Source organism: Phyllostomus discolor, chromosome 3 (genome assembly GCF_004126475.2).
Source record: "Phyllostomus discolor isolate MPI-MPIP mPhyDis1 chromosome 3, mPhyDis1.pri.v3, whole genome shotgun sequence".
Classification (NCBI taxonomy): Eukaryota; Metazoa; Chordata; class Mammalia; order Chiroptera; family Phyllostomidae; genus Phyllostomus; species Phyllostomus discolor.
The window spans coordinates 117,459,596-117,487,480 of record NC_040905.2 but is presented as its reverse complement, the minus strand read 5'-3'; the positions used below and the strand labels follow the sequence as shown (position 1 = coordinate 117,487,480).

Sequence of the window (27,885 nt, the reverse complement as noted above, 5' to 3'; positions counted from 1 at the left end):
CTCTCCTTAAACCCCCCTCCTTCCCTGTGGCTGGGGCCACCTTAGCTTCCCTCTGAGTGACATCTCAGGCTGCAGCCCCACTGTTCCCCCTCTGTCAGCAGAAATATCTCTCTTCTGACCCCTCCTGCTGGAGTCTCCGCCAGCCAATCCCTGATCTGGGTGAGGGGGGAGCCTGGCCCCCCCCCACTCCCTCATAAGGACCAGCTGGGGGCTGGGGGGTGGTGGCCGGCTGCTGCAAGTGGTACGGGGGTCAGAGCTTCGTGAAGGGAAGAAAAACCTGGGGGGGGCAGGAGAGAAAAAGGAAGAAACCCAGACAAACAGGCAGGCGAACACACTGAGGAAGGACCCCCACGTGTGAGAACCCCCCAGAAGGAACACCGCCCCCTGGCCCCCAGGAAGGGAGCACAATGGAGGCTGCACACTCCAAGACCACAGAAGAATGTCTGGCTTACTTTGGCGTGAGTGAGACCACAGGCCTCACCCCGGACCAAGTGAAGCGGCATCTGGAGAAGTACGGCCCCAATGGTAAGTGTTCTTTGGAGGAGAGGCTGGCAATGCCCTCTTGAACCCCCAAAACACCCACACTTGAATACCCTGGAGCCTCTCCCTCCGGGGTGTCTTAGGGTAGAGCTGGGCTGGGCTCCAGCGACTACAGTGGGGAAGAGGATACTGACAGAACAGGGTCCCTGAGACCCAGAGTTTGGGAGGTTTTATGGGATGACCTTGGTGAACCTCAGATGCCCTATCGATGGTCTGATTCTCCTACCTTAGTCACAAACTCCTGGGTGTGGGGGCCATTGGACTGAACCCCAAATGAATATGTCCTTTTCTTCTTTTTCCCTGGGTAGAGCTCCCTGCCGAGGAAGGTAAGTTACTGGAATCCCCGAGCTGTCATAAATGACCCCCTCTTCCCTCAGTGCCCCACTTCGTTCTCCCTGCCGCCTCCCTACTGACTCCTGGGCAAACACCCCTCCCCAAAAGTTAGAGTCTGGCTGGGGGCAGAAGTTTCTGGGCACTTGCTCCTTGAGGCATCCAGCCCTTGAACAATTGCCCATCGCTTAGAGGAAGGAGCCTGTTTTTGGAGCCTTGGCCAGCTCCTTCCGCCCTTCTGTAAGTTCCAAGTGGCCTGCCCACGGCCCCAGAGCCTCACTGTTCCAGGCTGGAGGTCAGGGCACTTTCAGTCTCTGGACCCCAGCTTGCACCGGAGTCCAAGCGGTTCATCCACTAGACCTTAACCCTGGGGCGGGCTCCTCCTCTTGCCTCTTCCCCCAGGGAAGTCCCTGTGGGAGTTGGTAGTAGAGCAGTTTGAAGACCTCCTGGTTCGGATCCTTCTCCTGGCTGCCTGCATTTCCTTTGTAAGTGTGGGAGTGCATCTGGGGGATGGTTGAGCGTGTGGGTTGGGGGATCTGGAGAGTGCTGGGGGTTGGGCTCCTCCGAATCATAGGCTGCTGTAGCCCAAGCCCTCAGCATCCTATTCTACAGACCAGACTGAGGGAGGTGGGGCTCATTTTCGTCATCTTCTGTCCTTCCCCCACACCCCACAGGCAGGTTTTATTTTAAGCTTTAAGAGTGTTCTCAGCCAAAACACAGAAGCTAAGCCACCCCTGAAGCTTCAAGGGCTCCGATGGCTCAGGTTACCCCCTGAGCATAGGGCTCCCCAGCTCAGAGACTGCTGCCACTCCCGGCACCACTACTCCCTGCATGCCCTGGGCGCATGCAACAGCCCACCAATCCCTGAGCATCCTAGTGCCCCTGCCCCGCCCTTCTGGCAATGATTGGTGGAGGCAGACTCCCTCCTAGAGGCGGGAAAGAGCTGCTGGTGTGAGGGTAACTCCAAATGCTGGAAGGCCCAGACTCCTCACCTCTCTGGCCTTGCCTCCCCCACCCCTCATCAGGGCTGGAAGTCCTGAGATCCTCCTCCTCACCAGCGTGGCCTGACCTTCCCTGTCCCTGCCCTGCTCAGGCTCGTCGCAGCCTCAGGGCTGGCCCCACCCTCTCCTCAAGGTCCTGGCACCTCTGGTGTCCTGGAGTTCCCCTCGGCACCCACCTTCCCAGCAGTCCATCCTGCATTTGGGAATTTCTTCCTTAACATCTTAGTCCTGCTGGAAGACAAGACTCTGGAGGCAAAAAAGACTCCCTGTCGTCCCCTGGTCTCCTTAGTGGAGGGCCTGTGGGCCCTTGAGCACTAGTTGGCAGGGCCTCACTTCTGCCGTCTCAGATTTGCTCCTTGACATTTGCCTGTGGCTGTTGCTTTTGCCTGGCAGAGGCAACAGCTGGGGTGGGGTGTGTACAGGAGGCCCAGTAACACTATCCCCCCTCTCCTGCTCCCTCATGAAATTGGAGCTTCCCTGGCTTGGGCTGTGGGGGAGGGGTATGGGTGGGCCAGGCGCCTGCGAGGACCACAGGGTTTTTCCTACGGAGTTTTGGCTCCCAAGGGATGGATGTGGCCGTGGGGGTATTTGGCCTGGGTGTCCCCTGAGCTTCGTTTACAAGCCAACAGTCAGTCAGGGAAACCTGAAAGCATTCCTACTTAATCCCTGAGTTGTGCATATCTGTGCCCGCCTGTTCCCGCTGAGTATCAGCAGTGGCAGCGCTTGTGTGAGCATGCGCCTCAGAGCGCAGAACCTCGCATGGATAAGTGATGTAGTGCCCCTGTGACACCCGCCCCATTTGCTCCTGCACCTGTTCTCACCTTCATTTGCTTTCTCTGTTTACCTGTTGGAGGGGCTCCATTTCCTATTATTCTCCCTTTCCTTGCTTCCCAGGTGCTGGCCTGGTTTGAGGAAGGTGAAGAGACTGTTACCGCCTTTGTTGAACCCTTTGTCATCCTCTTGATCCTCATTGCCAATGCCATTGTGGGGGTTTGGCAGGTTAGCTTTGACCCTGCCTCACTCCTTCACACCTCCACACTGAATGGGAAGCCGCCCTCCCCCCACCCTTCTCCATCACTTCCCTCCGGCTTGCCTTGCTCTCTGGTCCTGTCACTCCATTTGGAAATGAGACAGAGTGTCGGAAAAAGTGGGGGACTGTCGTTCCCACTGTCACTGGCTGGCTGTGTGACCCTGGGCAAGTCCCTTCATCTCCCCGGGCCCCAGTCTCCTCATCTATAAAATGGAGCTGATCAGCCTGCCCCTCAGAGCTGTGGTGAAGCGAAGAAGACGGTGGGTGCAGAAGTGCTTGGCCCACGCCTGGTGCATAGTAGGAGCTCAGGAAATACCAGTTTGAATTTCTTCTTTCTCCTGCCTTAGCACCCTCTACTTTCCCTGTCCCCTGCTTTCTGATTTCCTTTGATTCTTTTTTTCTCCCTAAAACCCCCTGTTTTCAGCCATGAGTGACAGTTTACTCAACACAGGCACACAGACCCTCACCTGGAGCTTGTCTCAGTCCCTGTGCAGGAGCCAGGCCTCCGAGGCCTCCCTCTTCCTCTGTGATCTCCCTGTTGCCCCCAGGACTCTGGCCCCTGCTCCGCCATCTCTACACGCCCCACGCACCCCACCCCCACCACAGCCTTCCCTCCCCACACCCTTCCTCCTTGTGATGATCCTCCTGTCCTCCGCCCTGTGCCCCCAGGAACGTAATGCAGAGAATGCCATTGAGGCTCTGAAAGAATACGAACCCGAGATGGGGAAAGTCTACCGGGCCGACCGCAAGTCGGTGCAAAGGATCAAGGCTCGGGACATTGTCCCTGGGGACATCGTGGAAGTGGCCGGTGAGCGATGGGAACGAGTGGTCCAGAATGGGTTTGAGGCCAAGAAGATGTGTATGTTGGGGGTAGGGGCTGGTCAGTCTGATTCTGGTTTCCAGGAGGTAGCCAGAGTGGTGGAGTCTTTGCTTTTCCTTCCCAGACTCCTCGGGAGGTCGCCCCAGGGCACTGTGGCCGCCGTACCCCCTCCCTGTCAGAGTCTCAGCAAGAACAGCCAGTCCTGTCCCTGAAGCTGCAGGCAGACCCCCTGCTCCCCCGCCTCTCACCCAATACTTGCAAGCAACAGGTGGAACCCAGTCTCTGCCAATGGTCCCATCTCCACCCCCTCCTAAGGCCTGGCTTCCCTATCCTTCCACCCACCCCCAAGCTTGGTCAGCCTTAAATCTTGACCTCTCAGTGCCCTTGAGGCCTCTCAAAGGGGAAGGAGTGAGGGTAGAAGGGAAAGGGGGGGGCCAAAGGCTCAAGCCCCCGACCATGTAAGGGAAACTCAGGCCCCAGCAGAGAACACGGGACCTGGGAGGAGGAGAGCTCAAGGAGGGGCCCCGCCTCTCTGGTGAGGGACACTTAATGCCTGACCAGGGAGAGGTGGGGGCTGGGTGGCTAAGATTACTGGGATTCTGCCCCCTTCAGCGGTTTTTATATTTGCCCTTCGCAGGCCTTCCCACATCTCCAGGCTGCTGGCATAGGGGAATGTGTCTTTCTCAGTGGGCTTCCCTCCACTAGACACCTCCACTGCCATCATGGGAAACTTGGAGCGGGGGGGCAGGCTGAAGACCCCAGTGCCCCATCACAGGGCTGTCTTGCTATGGTGACAGTTTAGAGTCAGCGCCATGAATGTCTATAAATATCACTTCAACTTGGGTGACAGGGTGTCCCGCCCAACACCATGGCCAACCTCCTCCCGCCTCCATCAGCTTCCTCTGGCACGGGAGGCGGGACCTTAGAAACAAGGGAGGAAAGCAGTCAAACCCTGTCCCCAAAAGCATCCTTGGGACCAGGCAGGATTGGGCAGAGGTCCTGGGAGGCATTTAGACTCCTCAAAGATCTCCAGTCCAGTGGGGCATCCGCTCCGCAGCTTACCCGCAAGGTGGCTTCCGCACTGGGCCTTCACCGCATCTTCTCAGCTCCCTGCCGTGTGCTGCTTCCCCTGTCCCTTCACTCCTTCCCTGCAGACTCCCCTCCTCGTCTGCCCATCTCCCCAGGGCACTCACCCAGTTTCCTGCCCTTCCTCAGATGCTCGGACTGGACAGCGTTTTGGATGCGTGTCTTCTCCACGCGGGCCTGTGCCCTCTGCCTCAGCTGCTCCAAGATCCGCTCTCTCCTCCGCACCTTCCCTTCTCACGCCTCCTCCCACTCGCTCTCCTGCTTCTGGCTCTACCTTGTGTCTTGGTCAACGTTGACTTTCTCAATTCCCATATTTTCTCCTGTTTCCTTCTACCTTCCCTGGCTGTTCCGCTTCATTCCCTTCCCCGACACGTGTCCCTCCAGCTCACCTTGTTTTCTTCAGTTGTTTGTTTGCCTTTCCCTCCTCACCTTTCTCACACGTTTCCCTCTCTGTTTCACCGTTCCCCATTCTCAGTTGTAGTTTCTCGTCATACAACTGGATTATTCCTCATTTTCCCTTCAGTCATTCAACATTTACTCCGCACACCAGGCAGTGGGCCAGACTCTCCCTTCACAGGGCTCAGAGGCCAGGGGAGGGGTGCTTTCAACCTCGGGGTCAGCCAGAATGCGCGTTAGGAGGGAGGTGCTGGGGCTGCAGGAGCACCTGCTAAGGGCCTGCCTAGTGCAGGGGTGGGCGTCTAGCCCAGGTGACCCCCAAGAGCTGAAGGATGAGGTGAGGTAGTTGGACAAAAATTGCGTTTTTCTTAGGACGGGAGAAAAATACTTTCTCAACTGAGTTCACTCTTCTCTCCTTTCTCCACAGTGGGGGACAAAGTCCCTGCAGACATCCGCATCCTCTCCATCAAGTCCACCACCCTCCGGGTGGACCAGTCCATCCTGACAGGTCTGGGCCTGAGGAGGCGGGTGCGTCCGGGGGGCATGGGGTGAGGGTCTGCAGAGGAAGGGCTGGCAGACAGACAGGGCTGAAACTCCAGGTGCAAAGAGAAGCCCCAGCAGCAGGGCCCGCTCCTGGCTCCGCAGAGGCATCAGGGGCGGCACTGTGCAGCTTCGTTCACTGCTGCAAAACTGCAGTGTGAGGAGGAGGGTGGAACGTTTGTGCCCATTCTCCAGGTGGCCATCGACCCGTCCCTTCCACACACACACACCGGTGCACCCACCCAGAGAGCTCCTGTCTCCTCAAAAGCCCTCAAGTAAGGAACTGTAGAAGCTAGGCTAAGGTGCACTTAAAACACAGCTGCTACTGCGTCTCCACTGGAAGAGAGGGTGGTGACGAGCCAGTTACCATGCCCACGGACCAGGGTGACAAGTCTTGCCTGGCCTGGGGTGACTGTCTGAGCCCCTGCCATCCGGGTGTGGCAGGCAAGATCCCACGGGTCAGGGCCACTCCCTCCCAGGAGCGTGCTCTTCAGTGGACAGTGCACTGTCACGTAAGTCAGCCTATTTGATGCCACCCAAACCTTGTTCTGAAGTGTGCGTGTTATCATCGCCACCTTACAGGGGAGTGAACAGGTTAAGTGATCCGAAGTCACGCAGCTTGTAAGTGGTGAAGCCAAGGCTTGGGTGGAGGTCTTTTTGCTCTAAGTGCAGTGACGTTCCCATCTGCCTCCGGTGGCTTCTTCCAGATCCAGACTTCCTCTGCGATTGCTACTTGGTCCTTACCAGGCCCTGTGCCTCCGAGCAGAGAGGGAGTTAGGGAAGAATGGGAGAAAGACATGATGCCATCTGAAACCCCACCTTGTCCCCTTCTCAGGCGAATCTGTATCTGTCATCAAGCACACAGACCCTGTCCCTGACCCCCGAGCTGTCAACCAGGATAAGAAGAACATGCTCTTCTCGGTGAGCCACTCAGGGCCGGCTGTTGCGCGCTCCAGCTGGAGGCCCTGCACAGGGAGATACCTGTCGGTGTGAGAAGAGATGAGTCCCGCAGATGAGGGGCTGCGGCACGAGCACCGCCTCTCACCCAATTTTTTGCCTCTTCTTCACCCTCCCAGGGCACCAACATTGCAGCTGGCAAGGCCATAGGCATCGTGGCCACTACTGGTGTGAGCACCGAGATTGGGAAGATCCGCGACCAAATGGCCGCCACAGAACAGGACAAGACCCCTCTGCAGCAGAAACTGGATGAGTTTGGGGAGCAGCTCTCCAAGGTCATCTCTCTCATCTGTGTGGCTGTGTGGCTCATCAACATTGGCCACTTCAACGATCCCGTCCATGGGGGCTCCTGGTTCCGCGGCGCCATCTACTACTTTAAGATCGCTGTGGCCCTAGCTGTGGCTGCGATCCCAGAAGGTATGGCAGTCTCTCTCTTCCCCCCTCTCCCACCCCATTTGCTAATCTCATCTGCAAAGATCCTTTTCCAAACAAGGTAACAGTTCTAGGTTCTAGGGAGTGGGGCCTGTTATCTTTGGGGGGGTCATTCCTTCCCATCTCTATTACTGTTCCTTAACCCCTCTTCTTCCCCCCACAGGCCTCCCTGCAGTCATTACCACCTGCCTGGCCTTGGGCACCCGCCGGATGGCAAAGAAAAACGCAATTGTCAGGAGCTTGCCCTCTGTTGAGACTCTTGGCTGCACCTCTGTCATCTGTTCTGACAAAACAGGCACCCTCACCACCAACCAGATGTCTGTCTGCAAGGTCAGAGAAGGGTGGGCAACTCCCATTCAGAAGACCACCCTTGGGTGAAACAAGCCTTCCAAAGATGGCGGTACCCCTTCATCACTGACCACTTCTCATTTTGACCCCAGAAAGAGATGCTCGGAGGGCAGATATAGTGCCATCCTGTGAGCTATGAGAGGGATCAGTGAGGCCCCTCTGTCCAGCCCAGTAGCTCTCTCCAGCCACCTCCACGTGCCGGACATTGCCCTGTTCTCTCTAATCCGCCACAACAGCCCCATCAGGGAAAGGCCTTGTTTACCCCATTTTCTGGAGGAGGAAACTGAGGGCCTGGAAAACTCAGTGCACAGTTAGTGAGAGCAGAACTCGGCTTCAAACCCCAGTCTGTCTGGCCCAGAGCTCCTGCCTGTGCACCAGACTGCCTTCCAGAATGGTCATGCACAGCCAGGGCCGGGGAGCCCAGCACACTCACCTCGAAAAGCATTTCCAAAACCAGGGCGCTCAATATTTTCTGTGCCTTGGGCTCTTTGGCAGTCCAGACCTCTTGTCAGTATAATATTTTAAAGTATAAAATAAAAAACATAGGATTCTGTTTTAAAAATACACCAGATTACAGAGGAAACCAATGATGTAAACACAGTTATCAGAATCTTTTAAAAGCGAATCTGTGATTTGGTAATGCTTAGGCTTCTTTATTAACACATTTGAGTAGCAAGTCCGGCAGAGGGTCTAAGAACTACCGTGACGCAGGAGCCGTAGTCCACTGCCTGCATGGATGATTGGAAGGAAATGCTAACTGTCAGAGGGAAAATAAAAGGTGTCTTTTTTTTTTGCCATCCAAGTTCACAGACCCCCCCTTAGTGGATTGAGATCATCCATGCACTGACCCCCAAGCCAAGAACCCCTGCTGTAAACAGAGTTCTTGGAATAGCATGTCCACGAAGTACAAATTGTCATTCCAGGAACTGAGGCCTCTGTGGTCAGACCAGGATGAGAAAGGCTGTACCCTTGGCCCCTTGGGGAGACCCATCACCTCTTGGCATTTGAAAGCCTCAGAGAAGGCTGACTGTAGCGAGGGTGGATTTTACTTTGTTTGACCCAGAGTTTCCCAAACGGACTTTGACCACAGAACTGTTTTGTCTTGGAACATGTCTTAACCCCTGTCCCTTCCACACTCGCCCTGGTTCACTGTGGGCTGCTCCCCTCTGAGCACGGCACACTTGACGTCCTTCCAGAGCATGGGCTTCAATGCCAGACTGCAGGCTTGTGCAGCCTGGCTCCTGTCATGTTCCATAAAAATTAATTCATTGCCCACACTTGAAAGCCAAGAGATTCCATAGGAAAATAAACTGAATTTCTAGCTGTTACTGCAAAACTAGGAGGTCTGGTCACAAGTGGCTGGACCTATATATGGGCCATGTGCCAACAGGTGGACTGGTGGCCTCAGTCCCCACCACACCTTGTTGTGCATGTCTTACCTTTTGTCTAAAGCCACTGACCGAACATGGAGAATGATCGCAAGGGCATGGTGGCAGAGGGGAGGGTGCAGAGAGAAAAAGGAGAGGCAGGTTGGGGGTGGTGGGAAGGTAGTCTACACAGGTGGCCGGGTGGAGGGATGTTCAGAGCCTGGGCCCCGCCCAGTACAGACTGCCTTCAGGGGGTGGGGAGAGCTACACATGTGTGCATGTGCCCTTCCCCCCACAGATGTTCATCATCGACAAAGTGGACGGGGACCTCTGCGTGCTGAACGAGTTCTCTATCACGGGTTCCACTTATGCTCCAGAAGGAGAGGTGTAAGTTTCCCCCGGAGTCTTCTCCTCGGCTCCTCATGCCCCCTCCACACACCCCACCTTTCTCCTTGGGGCCCTCCGTCTAGTTTCGTCTGCCTGTCTCTGTCTTCTGCCTTCCCTGACCTTGTTCTCTGTCCCGCCTGATCTTGGTTGCCATCTCCCCGACTGTGCCTCGCTGCTTTCCCCTTGCTCTCTCTGTATCTCATTCCCTATTCTTCTCTACTTGTTTCTTTCCCTTCCTTCCTCCCCACCTCACTGCCAGCTTGAAGAATGATAAGACAGTCCGGGCAGGACAGTATGATGGGCTGGTGGAGCTGGCCACCATCTGTGCCCTCTGCAATGACTCCTCCTTGGACTTCAACGAGGTAACCTCTGCACCCCTGAAGCAGCCCCTCCTTCCCTTCCAGCTGGCTCAGAGTCCAGGCGTCTTCAATGGGTCACAAGGAAGGGGTCATGGGAAGGGGACCCCTTTGCTGAGTCTTTTCCTGGGTGAGAGAGGAAGGGAGTGGTTTGCTCCCTTCTCATTCCAGGTGGAAGGTGGGTATATCGGTGGGAGCAAGGGACCAGGAGCCCAGGGCACCTACTTCCTCTTCCTCCTCTGCCCTCTCAGGCCAAAGGTGTTTATGAGAAGGTCGGCGAGGCCACCGAGACAGCACTCACTACCCTAGTGGAGAAGATGAATGTGTTCAACACTGACGTGAGAAGCCTCTCAAAGGTGGAGAGGGCCAATGCCTGCAACTCGGTGAGTCGGCTGCTCCCTCCCATGGGGTCCTTCTTCAACCCCATTGCAGGATCCGGACAGGACCCAAGGAGCCTCAGGAAGCAGAGGCTGGCCAGGGCCCTTGCACTCCAAGCTGGGACCCCAACCGGGACAGACAGGTGGCCTCTCCACAGGTTTTCTCGGTCAGGCTGCCTTTGAATAGGACCTGCTGCCCCTGGACCAGTACGGTTCTTTCCACTCCCCAGCCGCAACATCCCCTGATGAATTTAAAATCACTTCCTCCTGTTCTATCCCTAGTTGAAAAGGAATGGAGCTGGACACAGACACCACAAGTGACCCATCCTGGGGCAGCCCCCACTTCAGCCATTACCCCGGTGTCTCTAGAAGCACACTTGTTTTTATCAGGTCTCAAGACCTGATCTAGGATTTGGGACATGTGACTACTGCACATTCTTTCACTTCCCCTTGCCAGATGAGCACGCCCAGTTCTGTTTCATTTACTCTGAGTTCTTGCTCTTCATGTTCACTCAGTGTCTACACTGCACTCCTCTGGGGTTATGTTCCCCACATCACCCAGTCTTACATATGTGCGTGTGTGCAAGATGCTCATGTGTATGTCAGTAGATATTTGATATTGATTTTAATCATTTATAAATGATAAGGTTTACAAATGATATTTTTAAATTTTAAAAAATTTACAAGTCCTAGCCCTGGCTGGTATGGCTCAATGGATTGAGTGTTGGCCTGCAAACCAAAGAGTTGAGGGTTCGATTCCCAGTCAGGGCACATGCCTAGGTTACAGGCCCAGTTCCCAGTCAGCATGTATGCAGTAGGCAACCAATTGATGTTTCTCTCACACACTGATGTTTCTCTCCCTCTCTTTCTCCCTTCCTTCCCCTCTAAGAATAAATTTAAAAATTAAAAAAAATTTATAAGTGATAATATAAACATAAACTTTATTTATTGTTATTTTTATTCTTGTTTTATTTTATGGAGAAATATCCATGATGCATTTGGTAAAAAAAAGGCTCTCTTTCATTTAAAAAAAAATTTTTATTTATTTTTAGAGAGAGGGGAAGGGAAGGAGAAAGAGAGGGAGAAAAACATCAATTTGTCAATGTGTGTCAATGTATCGATCAGTTGCCTCTCACATGCCCCCAACTGAGTACCTGGCCCACAACCCAGGCATGTGCCCTGACTGGGAATCAAACCAGTGACCTTTTGGTTTGCAGGCCATCATTCAATCCACTGAGCCACACAAGCCAGGGCTCATTCATTTTTATGGAGCATTTATCATCTTATGCCAGGCACTAGGTCTGCACTGTCCCAACTGCACGTCTCAAGAAGCACACATGTGGTTGTTTAAGTTAAAATTAAACGTAAGGAAAACTCGATTCTGCAACTGCACCAGCCACATTTCTGTGCTCAGTAGCCATCGTTCAGTTGTACCACTACTAAGTATTCTGTTGGACAGTGCCACACTACACATCTTCTCTTGTACTTTAAACAAGACACACTGTCATGCAGTGGTAGCACTAGCCTTGGAAATCTCTCTCTTGGTGTTGTTAGGTGCCACACTTGGCTTGACTGGGCTTGGGGTCCACTCGACCTGCAGATCCTCTTGATTATGTTTGGAGGGGCCTGGGACCCTTCCCTTCGGGCAAAGTGTCATCGCTCTTTTACTGCCCATCTCATGTCGGGCCTCCCCTTCCCTGTCTCCTCTCTACAGGTGATCCGCCAGCTAATGAAGAAGGAATTCACCCTGGAGTTCTCCCGAGACAGAAAGTCCATGTCTGTCTATTGCTCCCCAGCCAAGTCCCGGGCCGCTGTAGGCAACAAGATGTTTGTCAAGGTCAGAAACCAGAATGTGCCCTGGCCCCTTTTCCTCCTAATCCTGACTCCCCCTCCTATCCCTGCCTGCTCACTGTGCCCTGGAAGGGAGACTGTGGTCTCTGAATGCCGTTCTGGTCTCCTAGGGTGCCCCCGAGGGGGTCATTGACCGTTGTAACTATGTACGAGTTGGCACCACCCGGGTGCCGATGACTGGGCCGGTGAAGGAGAAGATCATGTCTGTGATCAAGGAGTGGGGCACTGGCCGGGACACCCTGCGCTGCCTGGCGCTGGCCACCCGGGACACCCCCCCAAAGCGAGAGGATATGGTCCTGGATGACTCTGCCAAGTTCATGGAGTATGAGGTGAGCAGGTGGAAGCCAACCATTGGCCCAAAGTCATCCGCCTCACCTCCTCCACCACCCTTGTCATTTCCTACTTTGTCATGGGTCCTAGAATCCCCAGGCATTAGAGTTTGAAAGAACCCCAGTGTCACTTTACGTGTGATCTGTGGACCTGTCTGTGATGAGGTGAGGAGCTTGGACGCACCAGGACAGGAATCAACTATCACTAAACACGCCGGTTCAGCTGACGTGTTTCCATAGTGAGATTTTCCTGATGCTGAAGCAGCGTGTCGACCTGCATTCTGGCACAAAGCTCCTTTTTTTCTGTAGTGGACTGGTTCTCTGGAGAGTACCAAAGTCCACACCCTTTGTTTTAGAGAAGGGACGCTGTGGCATGACTGTTCACACAGATTCACTCAGAGTTGTAGACCAAGTGAGTGGCCCTTCTGAAAGCAGAAACCACTGCCCTAACGTTCCGTTCAGTTCTTCCTGTGAAAGACACAGTCTGCCCCTTACCGTGGGTCTGGCGCTGCCAAGCCTGTGGGTACACCTGTGAACAAGGAGTGCTCCCTGCCCCTGAGCTTGCAAGGCCGTGCTGAGGTTTAAACGCCAGGCCCGGAGTCAGCTCTTCCTCCAGCTCAGACCTTTCTCCCCAGCTCCCCAAGAGCATCCTCCCTGGATCAGTTTTTGAGCCCCTCCCTGACCCTGCCGCCCTCTGTTCTGTCTCCCCAGATGGACCTGACATTCGTCGGCGTGGTGGGCATGTTAGACCCTCCGAGGAAGGAGGTCACGGGCTCTATCCAGCTGTGCCGTGATGCTGGAATCCGAGTGATCATGATTACCGGGGACAACAAGGGCACAGCCATTGCCATCTGCCGACGAATTGGCATCTTTGGGGAGAATGAGGAGGTGGCAGACCGAGCTTACACTGGCCGAGAGTTCGATGACCTGCCCCTGGGTGAACAGCGGGAGGCCTGCCGTCGCGCCTGCTGCTTTGCCCGAGTGGAGCCTGCCCATAAGTCGAAGATTGTGGAGTATCTGCAGTCTTACGATGAGATCACAGCTATGGTGAGAAGACCAATGGGGCTGCTCAGGCTGGGGCCCCTGCGGAGTCTTGCACGGGGCAGTTTGCTTAATGCCCACTGAGACCATTGTCTTCAGGAGCTGGGGCCCCAGGAAGGGAGGAGCCCAGGGCCCTGGTCAGATGCACAAGGGGTGTGTGGGAGGGGCCAGGTCCCACCTCTCTCTCCCCTCAGACAGGCGACGGTGTCAATGACGCCCCGGCTCTGAAGAAGGCTGAGATTGGCATTGCCATGGGCTCCGGCACCGCCGTGGCCAAGACCGCCTCCGAGATGGTGCTGGCTGACGACAACTTCTCTACCATCGTGGCTGCTGTGGAGGAGGGCCGGGCCATCTACAACAACATGAAGCAGTTCATCCGCTACCTCATCTCCTCCAATGTGGGCGAGGTGGTCTGGTGAGCAGCCAGGGCGGGCACCCATGAGGAACCAGGTCAGGGTGGGGGATGAGCACAGGTCTGGGAGCAGGATGGACATGTGACCATCTCCTTCTGGCAGCATTTTCCTGACGGCCGCCTTGGGGCTGCCTGAGGCCCTGATCCCTGTGCAGCTGCTGTGGGTGAACTTGGTGACTGATGGGCTCCCGGCCACAGCTCTGGGCTTCAACCCGCCAGACCTGGACATCATGGACCGGCCCCCCCGGAGCCCCAAGGAGCCCCTCATCAGTGGCTGGCTCTTCTTCCGCTACATGGCAATTGGGGGTGAGTAAGATGAAACTCCACGATCTTTTCTAAGCCTCCAAACTGACCCCTCTGGGACACCAGCCCCTCCAGAGCCGCTGCCCTGACCACTCCTTTTCCTCAGCCCACTTCGTGGCCAACAGGTTCTCTTGATGCCTCCCATTTCCCAGCCCTAATCTCCCAGCCCCCACCTTCTACCACAGGCTACGTGGGTGCAGCCACTGTGGGAGCCGCAGCCTGGTGGTTCCTGTACGCGGACGACGGGCCTCATGTCAGCTACAACCAGCTGGTAGGGGAGGATTGAAGAGGGAGGACAGAGGGGCGCAGGGTGGCCTGGAGGCTTCAGTGGGACCCATTCTTTCCCCCCACTCCCCTGCAGACTCACTTCATGCAGTGCACCGAGGACAACCCCGATTTTGAGGGTGTGGAGTGTGAGATCTTTGAGGCCCCTGAGCCCATGACCATGGCCTTGTCTGTGCTGGTCACCATCGAGATGTGCAACGCTCTCAACAGGTAGGGCCTGCACAGCCTCCCCTGCCACCTCGCCCTCCACGCTCCTCTCTCCCCTTCACCACTCTTTCTTCTGTTCCTCCACTCTCGCCCCTGCCTGGCCGTCCTTGTGCAGCCTCTCTGAGAACCAGTCCCTCGTGCGGATGCCGCCCTGGGTGAACATCTGGCTGCTGGGTTCCATCTGCCTCTCCATGTCCCTCCACTTCCTCATTCTCTACGTTGACCCTCTGCCGGTGAGCCTTCCTCTGGCCAGGGCCCCCTGTTCCCCAGCTCACACGGAGCCTCTGTAGCAGCCCGTGACCACTGTAACTACAAGCGATCACGAAGGGAAGGTGGGGTCAGGTTGGGGTACAACTGGGTCCTCTGGCCCCTGCCTGCCCTCCCCTCAGAGGGGCACATGGCCTTCTCACTGCCCTGACTGCCCCTCCCAGATGATCTTCAAGCTCCGCGCCTTGGACTGTACCCAGTGGCTCATGGTCCTCAAGATCTCATTGCCAGTCATCGGGCTTGACGAGCTCCTTAAGTTCGTTGCTCGGAACTACCTGGAGGGTAAGAGGCTTTCCTCTTCTGAGCGCTGCCAGCCCCTGGGCCCTGAGTACAGCCCCTTCCCCTCTGCGCTGCGAAGGCGCCCGCCCCCACCCTTTTCCTTTTCAGGTGGGTGTGTTATCGGTCCATCAGGGAGGAGCGCCCAGGTCCCTTTCCTCCCCTCCCCACTCCTCTGTGCCTAGAGCAGACACCTTCTCCTTGGTTCCCCCACAACTGCCTCAGCCCTCTTGGCCCTACACGCCCCCTCCGATAACGGCTGTCTCTCTGTCCTCTCTGGTCATAGGATAACTCGTTCCCCCTCCTCCATCTCTTTGAACCGTGTCACAGGTATCTCCCTTCTTGCCCTCACCCTCAGCTGCTGTGCCCTCTACCCAACCCTCTCTGCCCCACGGGTGGCACCCGAGGCCACTTGCGCTCGCACACCGCCACTGCCGTGCTTCCAAGCCAGGGGTGGGCTGCTGCCCTTACTTTGCGGGTCGGCACTGCCCTGGCCTCTGGGCACCACTGCGTCTGCTGCGCTGCGCTGCGCTGCGCTAGCTGGGCGCTGCGCTAGCTGGGCGCCGCGCTGTCTGCCGCTGGGGCTACAGTGGTTGGGAGTGGGGTCTGGGGACACAGGTGGGTAAGGGGGTGCTGGGCGACCCTCCAGGTGAGTCTGCAGAGGGTGGGGGCAGTGAGCCTGAGACGGACTGTTCCCCTCCTGCTCCTGCTTCAGGCCTTCCTTTTCTCCTTCCAGATCCAGAAGATGAAAGAAGGAAGTAACCAGTCTTTTGCCCCTTCTTCCCCACCCTGATAGTGACACATCTTCAGCCTGAGCTGTGGCACAGACCCCACATCCCCTCTCCCCCTTCACATTCTTGTTTATAAACACGGTGTCCCCTTCACTGTTCCTCCCCACCCCAGCAACCCTCCCTTTTACCCTGTAAAACCTTCCCTTCCCCAACCACGTGGGGCTTGCAGGGACAAGGCTACCGACTGAGCTGAGCTGCTTATTTATTGAAAATAAATGACAGAAAAGTCTGGCCTTGCCTCCATGCACATCTTGGGGCCTGGGTCAGGCCCTTGGGGACAAGCATCTTAGTGTCATGCAGTCCAGAAAGCAGCTGCCTGTCCAGGGTGCATGTATGGACAGAGGCTCCCAGCTACCACCCATAGCCTGGCTGTGCCTTAGGAAAGGGGACAGGGGATAGACCGGTAGTCTGCCTGGGGGACAGGGGCATGAGGGTTAGGGCCCAGGAGGCAGCATAGCAGCCAGAAAGTCACAGGACTGAGCCTGCACCTTTGGTTCCAGGGGGCAGTTGGGACCTTCACCCAGTGTCATCCTCGGAAGCAGAAGACCCAGTCACTCCTGGGAGGAGGCCCTGGAGCGCCAGGGTGGTGGTGGCCCCATCCCCTAAACCCCAGGCTTGGAGAGGGGAAGACTCCATCCCAAGGCCCCCAAAGCTTAGGCTTAATAGTTCTGCAGTGGAGAAAAGCAGTCTCCCCACACTGGGTGGGTCTGGCCTCTCAGGAGTCCTTGATGTCCCTGATGTCCCTGAGGGGCGCCTCGTCCATGATGCTGCGCACTTGCTCCAGACTCTCTGCCTGGCGGATCTGTTCCAGGCGCACCTGGGGGTGTCCAGTGAGGAAAGCAGAGGGCCCTTGGTGCAGCCCCCACCCCACCTGCCAGCCCCCAAGGGGAAAGGGCCCAGCACCAAAGTACCCAGGGGCCTCACATCCCCCAACCTATGGCAAAACCAGGTTCAAGGGGAAGAAATGGGTCCCAGGGGAATAGCCTGAGGAAGTATGGGGCAGGGGCAGATGACATAATGAGCATGCCGCATGTCTGTGGGCCGGGCCCTGGGCTGGAGGCTTCCCGTGACCAACAAAGATGGACACACAAGAGCTTTAACATGTTTGAGCAGCAGTGCAGAGGAAAGACCCATGCTAGCCCCAGAAGGAGAGAGAATCAGTGCCCCTAATTTGGGGCACTGTCCTTGCACGACCCAAAACAAGTCACCTGGAGTCTCAGCAGTCTGGTGGTGAGGGGACATGCCATACCTGCAGGGCCTGGGACAGTCGTACAAAATCCCTCTGCACCTGTTCACTGGTCTCCAATTCGGCCTGCAGCCGCAGCACCTTTGCCCTCTGTTCTGAGAGGAGGTCTGTGAGCTGAGCCTGTGGGGACAGGGCGCTGGCTGGGGCCTTGGCCCAGATGGGAGGGTGTGTGGCCCACTGGAGGGATAGCCCCTCCACCCGCCCCTGACTAACCCCTTCTGTAGGGCCTGAGCCTGGTGACTGCCTCAAGGCTTCCTGCCACCCGGTCTGAGACAGACACAGAGGGCAGAAGGGTCTGGTTGGGTAGGGTCTTCTCCACTCTGCCACCGCTTCCCCGTCATTCCGTCTGGCCTGACTTCTGCCTCACCTTGCTCTGTTCCTGATGGATCCGCTCCATCTCTGTCCTCAGGCTGCACAGGGAGGCTAGGAAGTCAGGCAGGGACCAGACGTCAGGCCCACGCCCTCCCTCCTTTACCCACCCCAGCCCTACCAGCCCGGGTCCACACTTACCCTCTAACACCTCTGTGTGGAAAGGAAAGAAAGAGAGGTCAGGCTCACTCTTGCACTGTCTCCTCTCTCCCCTCCTGGCACCCAGGTGGTCCACCGTGGGGAGGTCACCCTCCCAGAAAGCTGGGGTGGGGAGTCTCATCACTTCTTCTCTCACCTGTCTCCTCCCGCTGCACCCTCAGCTGCCCCTCCAGGCTGGCCCTTGCCGCAGTCTCTTCCTCCAGCGCCTCCCGCAGCGTCACAATCTCAATCCGAAGGCGCTCGGCCTCATGTTCCCGGGCCTGCTGATGGACCCTTGCCTCCTGCCCCATGCGGCGTACCAGCTGCTGCAGTTCCTGAAAGGGATGCAGTCACTGGCTGGGTGTGGGGTAGGAGGGGCAAAGGCAGCAGGGGCCACCAGCTACACAGGATTACGAAAAGGGGAAAGGAAGGGAGGAAGGAAACTGTGAAAAGGGGAGATAACCCAAACACCCAGCATGGGACATCCATCGCCCTTGCTGGGGCGAGTGGACAAGTACATTGTTCTCCAGTGACTTCCACTGCAGGCAACCCCGCCCTCCAGGGGCAGACCCTGCAGGACGGTGCAGGTTACCCAGAGCAGAGACCCTTTAATAAAGCTCAGAAACACTGAAGTTAGCACTCCATTGTTTAGGCAGGCACATGTTTATAGTAAAAGTGGTACCAAAGAAGAGCAAGGGAACTGTCAAATTCAGGAAGGTGGAAACAGCCAAGCAGTACAGGTACACATAAGGAGATTTCAGTTATATTTTCAGGGTGGGCAACAGTTCCGGGTGACCTTCATATTTTTAATACATTAATTTAATAATATCCACAAAGACCTTGCACAGATCAACGAGGACAGATTACTATGAACCATGATGAATTCAACCTTGTGGATCTCAGGTCGCTTAAACCAAATTACTGCTTTCACATCAAGCATTCTGTTAACTTATTTTCTCCTCAGGCCAAGGCTGGCAAGGGGGTTTGATCCCATTTTCAGATGAAGAAACTGAGCCTTAGAAAAGTTAAGTGAGTTGGCCAAGGTGATGCAGTTAAAACAGCAGCCTGGACCTGTCCCCAAGTCCCATGGTCCCAGGCCAAAGCTTCTCTGTGAAGAGAAGTGCCAGCAGGGCGAGCCCTGGGCTCTCAGTGCCTGCACTGCTCTTACTTACCGGGACTGAGCTGGGCAGCACCTCCTCCTGGCCCACATCCTGCTCCAGGACCCGGGGAGCTGCAGGTGGTGGCTGCTCGGCCCGGAGCCCTTGGTTTTCTTCTGTCAGCCGCTTTACCTCATGGCTCAGGCACTTGTGGGAGGTGGCCAGCTCTGCCTGGGTATGGAGAGTCAGTTCCGGGAAATGAGGGGGGCAAGTATCTCTGTCCCCCGTGAGGCCAAATCCTGAACCCTCCTCCAGATGTGCTGACAGCCAGAAAGCCCCCACCCCCCTCCTCTGCTGAGAAAGGAAGGAACAACCTTTATTATGTGTCTTTGTCTCCCAAGTCCTTTATACACTCAGTGACATGGAGGTCACACCATGACAGCTATAGGCCAGGTTGGGTGTTTTATTTGGTCAATGTTCTTTTTTCCTTAACATTAAATTAGTTTTGAACTTTAAAAATTTGGAGACTACCCACCAATATTCAGATTTCTGGCTTCCCTTGGCAAATCAGTAAACCTAGCAGCATCGAGCTCAAACTCCCGCGTGGAGAAGTCAAGGAGCAGCTGCCCTGTGCACCATCTCTGTTCGCCACGCCGCTCCTTCCGGCCTCACGCCCAGCCCAACTCAATAATTTACAGCTCTCGTCTGGCCTTGGGAAGTTCCTGATTTTGCAACCCTTGCTTTTAATTTTCATGACTCTCCAAACTAGGTCCCATTATCTCAATATCAAGGCGGCAAGGCTAAGGCTCCCTGCTTATGGGATCAGCTCAGGATCATAGAGCAGGTGTATCGTGGGTTCTATCTGAATGCACAGCCCCAGTTCTGGCCACAGTGCCAACCCTTTTACCCACCTGGCATCAACTTCAGCTATAGCCCACACGGGACAGGGGCCTCCACCTTCCACGTGCCCTCCTCAACCAACTCCCATCACTTTCCTCTCCCTCTTGCCCCAGCTCCAAAGCCCTCACCATCTGCAGCTGAACCCGCTCCTGAGCCTGGCTCACAGTCCCCTGCAGGGTCTGCAGCAGCTGCTCTGAGTTCTGGACCTGGGCCAGGAGCACCTGCATCTGTGGGAGGAAGAGGGCAGAGGTGAGGTGAGGCCAGGGCCCAGGAGGAGGCATGCAGCCAGAGGTCCTGCTGGGGCCGGAGTAGAGGCTGGACCCACCTGCTTGGCACAGTCCTCATTGCTTCGTCTCAGGCCTTCTTGCAGCTCATCCCGCTCACGGCTGATGCTCTCCAGGTCCTTTTGCAGCTGCCGCCCCTGCCACAGACCTTGGTCTCAGTCTCAACTTCCAGGAGAGGCTTCCCTCCTCACCGTGCCTCTTATGCCTTGCCTTTTCTCTTTTTGCATCTCAGTGGGTGGTACCATCATTCTCACAGTTGCTCAAGCCAAAAGCCCAGGAATTGATGCCCTTCTCTTTCCTCCACTTCCCATGTCTAACCTACCAGCAGATCCTGCCAGTCTGCCTACAAAGTAGATTCCCAAACCACTTCTCTTCATCTCTGCTGCCATCTCCTGGTCCCAGTCACAACCCTCTTCTAAACTACGTCAAGTGTCTCCAACTGGCCACCCCACTTCTTCTGTTGCCCTCTTCCCCCACTACAGTCCATTCCTACAGCGAGACCCAAGTGGTCTCTTAAAAGCCTAAAGCAGGCCCTGGCTAGCGTAGCTCAGTGGATTGAGCACAGGCTGGGAACCAAAGTGTCCCAGGTTCGATTCCCAGCCAGGATACATTCCTGTGTTGCAGGCCATAACCCCCAGCAACCACACATTGATGTTTCTCTCTCTCTCTCTCTTTCTCTCCCTCCCTCCCTTCCCTAAAATAAATAAATAAAATCTTTAAAAAAAAAAAGCCTAAAGCACAGCAGGCCTCTCCCTGGTTTAAACCCCTCAGAGGCTTCCCACTGCTCCTTGTCTGAAATGTACTCTCCATGGAACTGAGGCTGGCCTCTTGGGGACCCTGCCTTCCTTTCTGATCTCGTCTCTCTTCTCCCTCTCGGCAGCCTTCCTGTTCCTCAGACACAGCACGATCTGCCCATCCTTAGGGCCTCTGAACTTGCAGTTCCTCTGCCCCCAATCTTCGAAGAGTGCCTCTTTTCCACCATCCAGGTTAGCTTCCAGCACTGCCATGACCCTATACATTAGTTCTGGGCCTGTCACCCTGTGACACTGACTTCCTCATGTGCTCACGTGCACGTGTGGGTCTGTCTCCCTCACTACGAGGAAGCGCCAAGAGGGAGTTTTCTCTTCACTGTGGAATCCCCAGCTCTAGCTCAGCCTAGACATAGTAGGTGCTCAGTAAGGACCAGTGCAGGGACAGATGGATGCATGCATGTAGACACGTACCCCATTCACTCCACTCACCTCCATTTGCAGCTGCTCCCACTGGGTGTCTGGGACAAGCTGGTAACCAGGAGGTGGCAGGTAGATGCCCTCAGGGACAAGGGTGCCCGTGGACACCAGGGAGGCTGTCTCTTCCTGCTCAGGGCTCAGGGCCTGGCGGCTACGGGGCAGTGAAGCGCTGCTGCCAGTCCCGCCGCCGAGGGAGAAGGAGGAGATGGAGGCGCTGTCATCACAGTTGTGGGCGAAGGCCTCGGCTGCTGCACCCCCATCTCCGCTCAGCTCCTCGAGAGGCTCCAGCGGGGGAGACAGGTCTCGGGACAGAGGCAGCAACTCCGCGGAACCATGCAGGGAAGGGGAATGCCGGGGACGTCTCTAGGGAAGGGGGTCAGGGAAGACGCTGGGGGGCCAGGGTCCTACAACGCCCCTTCTTCCCTCAGTGCCACCTGGCCTCCCCCTTACCTGGATCTCTTGAATCAGCTCCTCCGCCCTCAACAGTTTTGCCTTCAGCTCCTCTATCTCCTGCTCCATGGGCAGCACAATCTCTCGCAGCTTCTCCGAGTCCTCATGGGCCTGAAGAAGCAGGTGTTGGGCAGCAACATTCCCTCTCCTGACTTCATGACCCCTCAGGTCTGTTCAGAGCTTTCTTTCCAAGCACTTCTAATTCTCCCAAGAAGGTTCTGCCCACCCCATTTTAGAGACAGCAAAGGCTACGGGAGCTCCATGACCTGCCCCAGGTCACGCAGTATGCAAGTGGGTCAGAGACAAGACTATCTTCCTGTAGCCCACGGCCTCACCATACTTTTCTTCCCCAATATTCATTTTTTTCCTTTATCAAAGAACCTAACATTTTTAGTTGGACACAGAGCCTAAATTTTAGAATGCCATCTACATGTCTCAGCTTCCCAGCCTGGCCACGTGACTAAGTTACAGCTAACGAGATGGAGCAGGTGTGCCGTGTGCAACTTCCAGGACAGCTCCTTCAAGGGAGAGGGTGTGCTTTTCTTTACTCCTCCTCCTCCTCCTCGCTGGCTAGATCCTGGACGGGGCTGCCACTCAAGCAGTCACCTTGGACTCCAAGGCAGCAAGCTCCCTGTTTTACCTACGACAAAACAGCAACACAGAAGGAGCCCGAGTTCCTAATGGCTTTTAAAAAAATTTGTATAGCAGTTTATCTGAGACAAACTGAAGACATATGCTGGGGAGCAAGGGCTCAAATGCTCTGGAGTACAGCAGTTTTGCAGCTTCCCTAATGACTTGATGAGCTGCCGTATCAGTCCTGCAAATGTCTACCTCTGGACTTGGAGAGAAATAAACTTCTACCTTATTTAATCCACCGTTGACTTGGGTTTTCAAAGTTCGTCCTAACTGGTATGTCCCCCCGCACTCCCGATCACCACCATATTGCTGGCTACTTTTTGGTCCCTCTTCAAGTTTGGGATCCTGCTGAACATGCACAGCCAACAGCCTCGGGACAGCCCCACTCGGCTGGCGTACAGGCTCCTCCATCCCAGTACAGCCGCGTCTGAGTGGAGTCACGATGCCATTTCTTCCTTCCACAGATGCTAGGTCAGCAAGAACAGCCCCGCTAGCCACCCAGCTGTCCAAAGCAGAAATCTGCCAGTCATACATCCTCTTCCAATTCATGCCACATCTACTTCCTGAACCACTAACAACCTGTGTCAAACGAGTTCAGTCTAACCCTCCCATCTCCTCTGTGAGCCACTACAACAGGAGGGTAAGCCTGTGTGGCCCAAACAAAACACTCAGGATCCCACCTGAAGCCCTGGAATCCATGTTTTGCAGACAGCCAGGCCATGAACAGACAATGGCCTAATGCAGGAGTTGGGCCAGGACTGGAACTGCCTGACCCCAGGCCTGCATTTCCTCCTGCTATCGAAGGAGGCTCTCCGTGAGCAGAGCCCTCCTTTACCGCCCTGGGGGGTAGCTCCTGGAGGAACCCTCTGAGTGCATGCAGCAGCCTCTTCTGGGTGTGCGTTAGATACCCTCCTTTCTTGGGTTCCTGTTTTGACCTTTGTCTTTCTAACCAGCCAATGGACTGATCTCTCCGGACATAAAATGAGCTAAGTACCTGCTTCACAGGGCTTCTGTGAAGATCAAGTGAGGTAACAATATAGACTTGTTTTGAAAGATGAAGGGTTTGGTAGTATGTGCATCCTACTATTGTCAATAACAACAATAATAAAGGAGGTGATACACCATCTTCAGAACAAACTTTACAACCAGATTTCTTAGATTTTTAAGACCCAAATCTCCTTTTTATGTGCAAAACCCGGGGAGAATTACTGAACTTCTCTAAGCCTCACCTTTCTCATCTGTTACGTGGATCTAAAGGGCCTTGTCTTCGGGAGAAAGGCTGGGCAGTCTGAATCTGATAGGCAGTTAGCAGAGTACCTAGTGCATGAGAGGCATCCTTAAGTGTTAGCTCCCTTTCCTCTACATGACTGTCCTTAATTTGGAGGTAAATGGACCTAACGAAGCCACTAGTAAGTGGCAAGCCAGGACCTTGCTGAGTGCAGAGCTAGCATGTGCTACGCCTAGAATGATGACTAGGTACCCTGTTCCCAATGATCTGGGAGTGGCACACCAACAATCCCTCTGCCCCACCATCACCTATGGCTGCCTCAACATCTTTCTAAATCTTAAGGGGTTGTAGGAAGGCTACCCGAACCCCAACCTTTTCCATCTGCTTCTCCAAGGAGTCCAGGGGGTGAGCCCGGGACAGCAGCTGCTTCAGGCGGCCGAGCTCCCGCTCCTTCTCCTCGCAATCCTGCTGCTGCTGCTGCCGCTCCTGCTTCAGAGAAGTGATCTGGGCTTCGTAGCTGCTGATGGAATCTGGCAGGGCAGGAGGGCAGAGGAGGAGGGTCAGTGTGCTGGCCCTACATGTGGGTGAGTGTGGGGCTCTCCAACACTGATGCACTCTGCGAAGCAATTTACCACAGAGGAGGACGGGGGCTTTGTGGAGAGATGGCCCTGTCCACAAAGCCCCCGCTTTGGTACCGCTGTGAACAGGGTACCTATGGACAGGATGGAGAGAGTCAGCCTCTCTCCATCAGTGTCTTCAGCTGCAAAATGGGGACAGTGTGACTACCTCACTGGGTTGTTACAGGATCAAAAGAAATGACATCTGGAAGGTGTTCAGCCCTCTTCCTGAAGATATATGGTCTCTATTCCATATGTATACCAATAACAATATATACATATATATCAATATACACCAATGCCAATCAATATCTAATAATGGTTAATACATTTTTTTATGTGCATGGCTATTTTAACAGGTACTGACGTTAAAAGTAAAGGTTCTGCCAAATTGGAACAGTTCAGCCAACAGCCAGGTAGCAAAACTTTATCAGGAAAACAAACAAGAATATGAGAAAAGAGTTTCAGCCATTGTTGAACAAAGCCGGAGTGACCCATAACAGACCATTGGTCTATTATCTGTTTCATCGTTGTTGTGTATAATCTACCCCTCAGGAGAAGGGCTAACATGTTTTAAGTGCCATAGGTTTTAAGGATTCTGCAGGAAAAAAAGAATGTTGTTTAGAATCTACAAAAGCTTGTGTTTCTAGATTAATGTACTTTTTATTGCATGTTGTGAACTAAGTTATTGCCTACCTAAGTTTGTAATATATCCTATTAAAAAAAAATTAAGGGTTCTGCTGCCAGACTGCCTGGATTCAAATCTGCTGCTTTATAGCTATACAACCCTGAGCATGTTACCTAATGTCCCCAGGCCGCGGGGCTTCCTCTGTAAAATGGAGCTAGATGATAGCTCCCACCTCATTGGGATTGTTATGAATACTCATAAGGCATTTAGCTCAGTGCCTGGAATATGGTATATGTCAGCCATTATTATTATCGCTGTCATGACGAAGATTTGGGACAATTTCTCTTATAAGGACAGGAAATTTCCTTTAAAATAACTGTTTGTAAGTCTTTAAAAAGTGGCCCTACTTAAAGAACAAATATTAAGTAGATAACAGGGTAAGTCATGGGAGGAGACAACCATGTCTCGCAGGTCGTTTGTGGAAGGGAGGCGTCATGTTGGTGGAAAGGGTACTGAGTGAAACACAGCCCCAGGAGTCTGGAGGCAGGAGCAGGTGTCTGAAAGGGAAATGATGTGGTGGGATGGGAATTTGAGAAAGTTTATTCTGGAAGCCAATGTTAAGGCCCAATTACAGAAGGAGACCTGTGAGAAGTCCAGGGGAGCTGTCCAGAGCTTCACTATAGCAATGGCAGTGGAACCAGACGGGTGGGACAGGACTGGAAGCTGTTTTAGAGACTTTGGCTTCTGACTAAAGGAGAAGGGGAAAATAGGAAAAGAAGCCAGGGAATCTGGGGCAAGGGATGGTGTTGCATCCCAAGTACATACAAAAGATGTAAAGAAGGGAAGGAAGTCAGTGCATGTGTATGTGTTGGGGTGGGATGTGGGGGGGCAGGTGTAGGGGTGCTTGGGAAAGGAAAGAAAACCATAGGTAAGACTCACAGAGACCGAGTCCAGGGCTGAGTCTGAAGCCCAGAGGCTCAAGTGAAGGTGCTTCAGGGAACTGAGAAGTTGCTCATCTCCAGGGTTGATCAGTCATCAGTGAGGAACAAGAAATGACAGGGGGCAAAGGAACAGGTAGAAGCTCAGAGCTAAACTTAGTTGGAACTGACACAGCTGCTGCTAGCATAGGCAGCATCCCTGTGCACATTAGAAAAGGGCGTCCCCCCTCCAAAATGAAAAAAAAAAAAGGTGTTCTGTCCTTTGGGTCCATAGGCCTGCCCTGGGTTAGGGGGCCCTTCTGACTTATTACTCAGTAGCTTATCTGTCCCCTTGACCCTTTATGGGGCTGATGGGGAATCTGGGAAGAGACCCTGCCTCACCTTTCAGGATGGCCTGCAGGGAGGCCACCTCCTCTTGGCATTGCCGCTGCACCGCAGCCACAGCCTCGGCCTTCGTGCTCTCGCTCACTTCGGCCACAGCCTTCATGGTCTCCATTTCTGCCAGGGCGCCTGCCAGCTCAACCCGCAGTCGGTCGAGCTCCGCTGATTCGGCCTCAGCCTTTGCCCCCTCCCGGGGCTGGGGATCAAGGGCTGTGGGGGACAAGGATCAGCCTCTCTTCCCATCACTCCAGCATCCCCAGTAACCCAGGCTTCAAACTCCGAAAGCCCTGCTATCTAGTTGTACTGCAGCCGCGGTCCCCGCCCCTTTCCCCAGACTAGACCTGCTCACCTGGCCCCGCCTCCTTACCTAGCTCGGCGGCGCGTTGCTATAGCCCCGCCTCTTCCCCCTCCCACGGGTCACCCAATCTCCTTTCCTCTGACACGACCCCTCCCTTCCAAAGGACCCGCCCCCTCACTAGCTAGGTTCCACCGCTCACCTGGCCCTACCCCTGGAATCGCCAGGCCACGCCCCCCGCCGGTGGCTCCAGACCCCGCCCCTATCTCCAGTATCCCCTTCACCACCCCCCAATCTGCCAGCTGCTGAGCTCGGCCCCGCCTCCCCCTTTGCCGCTCCTCTCGTGCACGGACGCGCCCTTATTTACCAGTCGCCGGCTGCCGTCCCAGGCCATCCTCGCCCGAGGCCGCCGGCGCAGCTGCCGCCATCGCCTCCGCGCAAACGGCGGGGTCCCGTACTCCCTGGTGACCGCGTTCACCGCTTCCGGGTCCGCTCGGCTGTTTCCGGATCCGCTCGGCTGTTTCCGGATCAGTGGGGCTTGAGGCTGAGGCCGAAGTTGGCGGACCGACTGCCGAGCCTCGGCCGAAGATATCCGAGGCGACGCCGGGCTTGGCCCCGCCTGTCTTCGTCTTCCTTCCTGGGTAGCGCTGTTCAAGGAGGATACTAGTCCTTCAAACCCCGACGAAGTTCTCTTCATCAAAGGTTTCCTAGTGTCTCCGTGTGACTTTAGAAGCTCTGTTGAAATTATACTTCCTCCGGGACCCCCGCCGCTCAGAAGACAAAGCTCTCGCGGTCTCTCCCGAGCCCAGGAGCTGAACCCTTGCTCAGCCCCTGGCCGCCGTTCCGCTGGAGCCTGGCTCACTTCACAGAGAATTGTTGCCAGGCCTCCCTACACCTCTGCCCTCGTGGAACGTCCCTCGGCGCAGGGCTGGATTGGCTCCACTTTGGGGGTCTGTGTCCCCGCGTAGTCGGTCTTAGAAGTCAGGAACTTACACTTTCCCCACTTTGATATTCAAGCTTTCACCGCTTCCTGCTAATCCCCCTCCCCTTCCCAGTGCCTCTCAAATCCCTCCTCTCCTTCCGTCGCCACTGCCCTAGATTAAGCTCTTATTTGTGACCTCGCCCTCCCCCAGCGGACCAGTTATCTCCGGTTGGACGGGGATAGGCAACTCAAATTTAGGTCCAGAGCCTTGATTTCCCTTCTCTCAAACCCGTTTCTCCCTCTGCAAGGTACACTCCAGGAACCTGGAAGTTCTGTAAGCTCTACCTCTGAAGGACTGGGTATACCAGAATCTGCCCCCTTTTCTTCAACTCCGGTGCTAAAACCCAGCCCGTCCCAATCATCTCTCTCCTGAACTTTCAAAATGTCTCCTAGCTCTTCCCACGTATGTCCTTTTGGTTCCTTGAGTTACTCTCAGAGCAACTAGAATCATCGCGTCGCATCCCTGCTTAAAATCTAGTTCAATCCAGTTTGAAAATGGGCACAGGACAGTAATAGACATTTCACTGATGTCACATAGCAAATACACACATGAAAAGATGTTCGACATCATTAGCCATCAGGGAAATGCAAAGTAAAACCACAAGGAGGTACCACTTCGCACCTACCAGGATGGGTAAAATAAGAGATTGATAATACCAAGTGCTGGGAAGTGTATAGAGAAACTGGGTTTCTCATATATTCCTGATGGGAATATAAAATGGTATAGCCACTCTGGGA

The 27,885-nt window shown here is 54.9% G+C and overlaps 2 protein-coding genes across 5 annotated transcripts; one reads left to right on the top strand and one right to left on the bottom strand.

Annotated features, from left to right (window-relative positions):
* Positions 1-233: 233 nt before the first annotated feature.
* ATP2A1 (ATPase sarcoplasmic/endoplasmic reticulum Ca2+ transporting 1) lies at positions 234-15,958 on the top strand. 2 transcript variants are annotated; one of them, XM_036021214.1, is made up of 23 exons: positions 234-525; positions 849-866; positions 1,273-1,355; positions 2,766-2,870; positions 3,571-3,709; positions 5,631-5,711; positions 6,579-6,664; positions 6,820-7,117; positions 7,296-7,462; positions 9,146-9,234; positions 9,494-9,596; positions 9,842-9,973; positions 11,682-11,804; positions 11,929-12,147; positions 12,859-13,194; positions 13,383-13,603; positions 13,704-13,906; positions 14,089-14,174; positions 14,265-14,398; positions 14,511-14,628; positions 14,827-14,944; positions 15,225-15,268; positions 15,675-15,958. In XM_036021214.1, the coding sequence occupies exons 1-22, from the start codon at positions 408-410 to the stop codon at positions 15,227-15,229; spliced, it is 2,982 nt and encodes a 993-aa protein (XP_035877107.1). In that variant the 5' UTR covers positions 234-407; the 3' UTR covers positions 15,230-15,268; positions 15,675-15,958. The 2 variants fall into 2 exon arrangements, with proteins under 2 accessions (XP_035877107.1, XP_028361100.1); XM_028505299.2 differs by lacking the exon at positions 15,225-15,268.
* Positions 15,915-27,884, bottom strand: RABEP2 (rabaptin, RAB GTPase binding effector protein 2). Of its 3 annotated transcripts, XM_028505307.2 has the most exons (13): positions 26,533-27,864; positions 25,871-26,080; positions 23,679-23,836; positions 21,443-21,553; positions 21,005-21,355; positions 19,805-19,900; positions 19,608-19,706; positions 18,655-18,810; positions 17,640-17,817; positions 17,486-17,497; positions 17,343-17,398; positions 16,979-17,095; positions 15,915-16,546 (listed from the first exon to the last, which is right to left on the bottom strand). In XM_028505307.2, exons 1-13 carry the CDS (start codon positions 26,591-26,593, stop codon positions 16,445-16,447), a joined length of 1,707 nt encoding a protein of 568 aa, XP_028361108.1. In that variant the 5' UTR covers positions 26,594-27,864; the 3' UTR covers positions 15,915-16,444. The 3 variants fall into 3 exon arrangements, with proteins under 3 accessions (XP_028361108.1, XP_028361116.1, XP_035877108.1); XM_028505315.2 differs by lacking the exon at positions 17,486-17,497 and having other exon boundaries at positions 26,533-27,884; XM_036021215.1 differs by lacking the exon at positions 18,655-18,810 and having other exon boundaries at positions 26,533-27,883.
* Position 27,885: the final 1 nt, after the last annotated feature.

What these genes read in the sequence shown, in the direction of transcription:
- RABEP2 (XM_028505307.2), bottom strand. Translation starts at nt 26,593, where the DNA reads ATGGCGGCAGCTGCGCCGGCGGCCTCGGGCGAGGATGGCCTGGGACGG. An exon ending in TGCTGCCCAGCTCAGTCCCG is followed by an intron (nt 17,818 to 18,654) that starts GTAAGTAAGAGC and finishes CATCCCTTTCAG; the next exon opens with GAACTGCAGCAGCTGGTACG. An exon ending in GACTGTCCCAGGCCCTGCAG is followed by an intron (nt 16,547 to 16,978) that starts GTATGGCATGTC and finishes GGACACCCCCAG; the next exon opens with GTGCGCCTGGAACAGATCCG.
- ATP2A1 (XM_028505299.2), top strand. Translation starts at nt 408, where the DNA reads ATGGAGGCTGCACACTCCAAGACCACAGAAGAATGTCTGGCTTACTTT. An exon ending in CCGCTACATGGCAATTGGGG is followed by an intron (nt 13,907 to 14,088) that starts GTGAGTAAGATG and finishes CTTCTACCACAG; the next exon opens with GCTACGTGGGTGCAGCCACT. An exon ending in TCTACGTTGACCCTCTGCCG is followed by an intron (nt 14,629 to 14,826) that starts GTGAGCCTTCCT and finishes TGCCCCTCCCAG; the next exon opens with ATGATCTTCAAGCTCCGCGC.